The sequence below is a fragment of the Dysidea avara genome, chromosome 10 (assembly GCF_963678975.1).
Source record: "Dysidea avara chromosome 10, odDysAvar1.4, whole genome shotgun sequence".
NCBI lineage: Eukaryota > Metazoa > Porifera > Demospongiae > Dictyoceratida > Dysideidae > Dysidea > Dysidea avara.
The window spans coordinates 25,577,165-25,581,303 of NC_089281.1; the positions used below are offsets into that span (position 1 = coordinate 25,577,165).

The 4,139-nt window shown below is 36.2% G+C and overlaps 1 protein-coding gene across 1 annotated transcript; it reads left to right on the plus strand.

Annotated features, from left to right (window-relative positions):
* The first annotated feature begins 610 nt into the window (after positions 1 to 610).
* On the plus strand, positions 611 to 3,545 carry LOC136269000 (tyrosinase-like). Its single transcript, XM_066064468.1, has 5 exons — positions 611 to 1,160; positions 1,387 to 1,640; positions 1,760 to 2,060; positions 2,248 to 2,882; positions 2,940 to 3,545. The coding sequence occupies exons 3-5, from the start codon at positions 1,988 to 1,990 to the stop codon at positions 3,258 to 3,260; spliced, it is 1,029 nt and encodes a 342-aa protein (XP_065920540.1). The 5' UTR covers positions 611 to 1,160; positions 1,387 to 1,640; positions 1,760 to 1,987; the 3' UTR covers positions 3,261 to 3,545.
* Positions 3,546 to 4,139: the final 594 nt, after the last annotated feature.

Below are 4,139 nucleotides of genomic sequence, written 5' to 3' on the forward strand. Positions count from 1 at the left end.
TATCCTATTAGGAACACAGAAGATCAATTACTACTAGGTGTGTTGTACTAATTTAGTTGACATAACTGTTATTTCACAAGTACCACAAATACCTGAATAAAGTTAATGTGAGGAAATTAAGATATCATACCTTTAAAATTGCTTGCTATATGGTCTCTTAAATCTCTTAATTGATGCAATTATAATAGCTGTCAACAACTCTCTTATATTGAGAAGCAAGTGTGTAGTTAGCAGTGTGCCATACGTAGCTAGTTAGCTATATATACAAGTCACAACAATAATGACTACCGTTCACCAAATGTATTTACTATAAAGTATATAAAGAACCTTTAGTCACAGCTTCATAGTTAAGCTACACTGCCTCACGAACACTGTGACTGCTCCATTAGAGTATCTCGATCTTGTATGCAATTTTTCTTGAGAGAGATAATGGATTGGGAAGTGGGAAAGGGGGCACATGCCCGCTTTACCTTTCCCTCCCCCCTCCCAGGATCCGCCACTGAATAGCACAGCACATGCAGAAATAGCAAGGAGACTAATAAACAAATAAAGCACAAACAAACTAGATGATCCAATATACAATTAAATTCCAAAAAGATTCAACTGATTATTCACAAGTCAAGCTATGGATTGCCATGTATGTGCTTTTGGAAAAGCATTTACTTTTCATGTCCGATAATGGCAAGGGTATAAACGGTTTGCTGAGATTTTTTCAATTTAGTGGCCAAACCAGTGCATGGTAACTAAACTACACTATGATTCTGCTAAGACGAAATATTTAGTCACGCTGTTAAGTGTACATATAGGACTAGGTAGTACTTGTGCTGCAAAGCCTTAAAATCTTTAGAAAGTTTAAATTGAAGTTTAGATCACGTTGTCATACAACCCACGCACACGAATTACTCCGGATTTGCGACGGAAGTTTTCAAAAATAAAATTGGATGAAGTAGCTAGGTAGCAGGATATCCTGTAGCCCACGCATACAATGCAAACACTAAGTATATAAAGCGTGGAACATCAGACAAAATCATGAGTACAAACTGCAGCTTAACTGAAAACTTCTGGATTCATTAGCTATTGTGGGAATATCAATTGAAGGTTTAATTATTTCTCTCGTCAACTGAAGCTAGCTACTAGTTGAGTGCTACATATGTATATGGGTCAGTCTCATTAGGCATATATTATAGATGCCATCTCTACTAATTACAGCCTCACAAATTATGCACTAATGTGAAAAGCTAGCTATACAATGCATGTGAAATGGCATCAATTATCAACCACATACACTGTAAAGTTTTAATAATTAAATAACTAAACAACACTTAGTCTATCTCTTACATATTGAGTGTTACAGTAGCTATTTCAACTTATTTTTGTACACTGTAGTTAAAATGCAAAGTGGTCAAGTTTCTTTCATGGCCATTGCCTTGCTATGTCAGTTGGGGCAGGAGGCTTATGGTCAAATACCAAGAGCATGTAGTGATGTTACAAGTCTAGAAAACTAGGAGTGTTGTCCAACTACAAGTGATGGTGTGTGTGGACAGGACGCTGGTAGGGGACAGTGTACTGATTTGAACTTGCCTGGATATGACATAAACAGTGTTGATGTGCGTCGCAATTGGCCTCACTACTTCACCAAGGTTAGTACTGATACTTAAAAAGATCCTATGCATGACTCTACTATAATGGACTGTTATTATAATAATTGTACAATTGCTAGTTATACTGACATGTATATTATTGTGGTTTCTCTTCACAGGTCTGTAAGTGCAATGGAAATTATGCGGGATATGACTGTAGTCGGTGTAAGTTTGGTTACTATGGACCTGATTGCTCTGAGTCACAAGTTCTTCCCCGACGACCACTTGCTACCTACACTGATAGTGACTTAGCTGAATTCATTAAAACTATTGTTCAGTCATGTTCATTTGACTCAGGGTACGTGGCTGTATTAGAAGAGGCAGTTCCAGGAACCACAAATCTCCGCATGAGCAATGTATCACTTTATAATTTGTTTGTGTGGCTTCACCACTTTGCTTCAAAAGATTCTGCTACACCAGGTAATGTAAATAAGTATGTAGTAGGCATCCATTGCATCTGCATGCAGTAATACTTGCGTATGTGTATTATGATGTAATTTGATGGCTCAAAACTTGAATTATGGTCACATACATTTCTGCACTTGTTAATTGACTTTTTAATCCTAATACATAAATGTGCATACATCAATGTCATATTACATTTTAGATGTATCAATTCGTTTGGATTATGCTCATGCCGGACCTGCATTCACAACTTGGCACAAATACTTTCACTTGTTGTTTGAGTGGGAAATACAACACATGTTAAAGAGCATGGGACACTTGGACTATCACACTTTCAGGCTACTTTACTGGGACTGGCGAATTGAAATTCAAAGATCTACTGGAATACTGTCAGATGATCTCTTTACTGAAAAGAGGCTTGGGGCAACAAGGAATGTCAGTGGTTTTCCTCGTGTATTTGGAGATATAGTTGGTGATGGATGGAACACAATATGTTGGCAAAACTTCTTTCAGATTTGTGATCCAAATGTTAACACTGGTCTCCTTCAACGTTGCCCATTCACAGGAACTAACCCTTGCAGTAGCAACAATCCTGACTGGCCTACAAGTCGGCAAGTAAATCTTGCCATGACTTTTAGAACATATGAAAGACCACCTTATAATTTTCTATCACGAAGAAACTATCGAAGTTTTGTTGATGCTGATGTTAACTTTAATATACGTAGATGCCGTAAAGACAGAATGTGTTTTTGTTCTCCCACTTTTGACCCTGAATGTTCCCTCACAAAGTCAAATGGCTCTCGATTGATTGCACTTAAACAATGGATGCATGGCACGGTAAGTACTGCATGATTTTTATCATTGTGTATTAATAATTTCACTTTTCTTGTTTAGGTTCATACCATTACTGGGGCAGGTGATCTCTCCACAAATCTTCCTCTTGATAAGAGAGGACAAATGGATGATGTGGTATCATCACCAAATGATCCTCTTTTCATGCCTCACCATGTCATGGAAGATTGTATGTTTGATGAATGGCTGGAGCGACACCCTGATGCAGAGTATCCTAATGATATACCAGTGACTGTTCCCACCATAGCAGGACATCAGCATGATGACTTTATGGTTCCATTTTACCCACTCAGTACCAACGTTGACATGTTCACACGGTCTCGTAATTTTGGATACTATTGTGACCTACCAAACATCATATAACTATGTGACTAATAATGAAAGACATTTTTATCCAACTAAACACTATTGATAACAGGAGTTTTATGGCAGCATTGATTGTAACTTATTATTACGTACTTACTATGAACAGTAGCAACATTGTGTTTTAGTACATAATTCCAGACTCACCAATGAAATTACTGTATAATAGATGTAATTCTAGAATTGATTGTATAGATACATGGTATAAATGTTACTATTAATTTTTGCATTCTGTTTTCAATTATTTTTGTGCTAAAAATTTACATGAACCACACTTTCAAGAAACGAATGCTTCCAGTAATCACATACAACATTTAAAACTGGTGTAAACAACTAAAACATGGGAATAGAAATCATTGAAAAACAAGAGTCAAAAAAGTTACGTAGCATGTTAAACACTCACAGATCTCTATTTGGACTCAATGGATATGGCAAGCAGGAAGTGTGCAACACACAATCTTAACTATATTATTGTAACTGCATCGGATCTGTAAAAGAGTCATAACATTTCCAAATTTCCATGTTTCAACATTGATTATTCATAGCTACCTGTTCATAATGTTTACTTTAGCTTATCACTATAAATTTGCACTAAACAATAGTGGCATATTAGGGATATAATGTCAAGCAGGTGTATATCTTGTTTACAAGTCAAGTTCTGGGTTGCCATTAAGGCTTACAATGTTAACAGTGCCGTTGTGTAGAATAGAACAACAATAAAAACTGAAAAGGTTGTGCTTCTCTTTTACTAATTGACAAAAAAAAAACCTTTAAACAATTCTTAGCAAGTACCATACATTTCTATGTTGAGTAATGGCTACACTTGAAGGAAAGGAAGTATCTTAAACAATTAAACATGCATCATATCTTAATAGCAAC

What these genes read in the sequence shown, in the direction of transcription:
- LOC136269000 (XM_066064468.1), top strand. Translation starts at nt 1,988, where the DNA reads ATGAGCAATGTATCACTTTATAATTTGTTTGTGTGGCTTCACCACTTT. An exon ending in AAAAGATTCTGCTACACCAG is followed by an intron (nt 2,061 to 2,247) that starts GTAATGTAAATA and finishes ATTACATTTTAG; the next exon opens with ATGTATCAATTCGTTTGGAT. An exon ending in AACAATGGATGCATGGCACG is followed by an intron (nt 2,883 to 2,939) that starts GTAAGTACTGCA and finishes TTTCTTGTTTAG; the next exon opens with GTTCATACCATTACTGGGGC.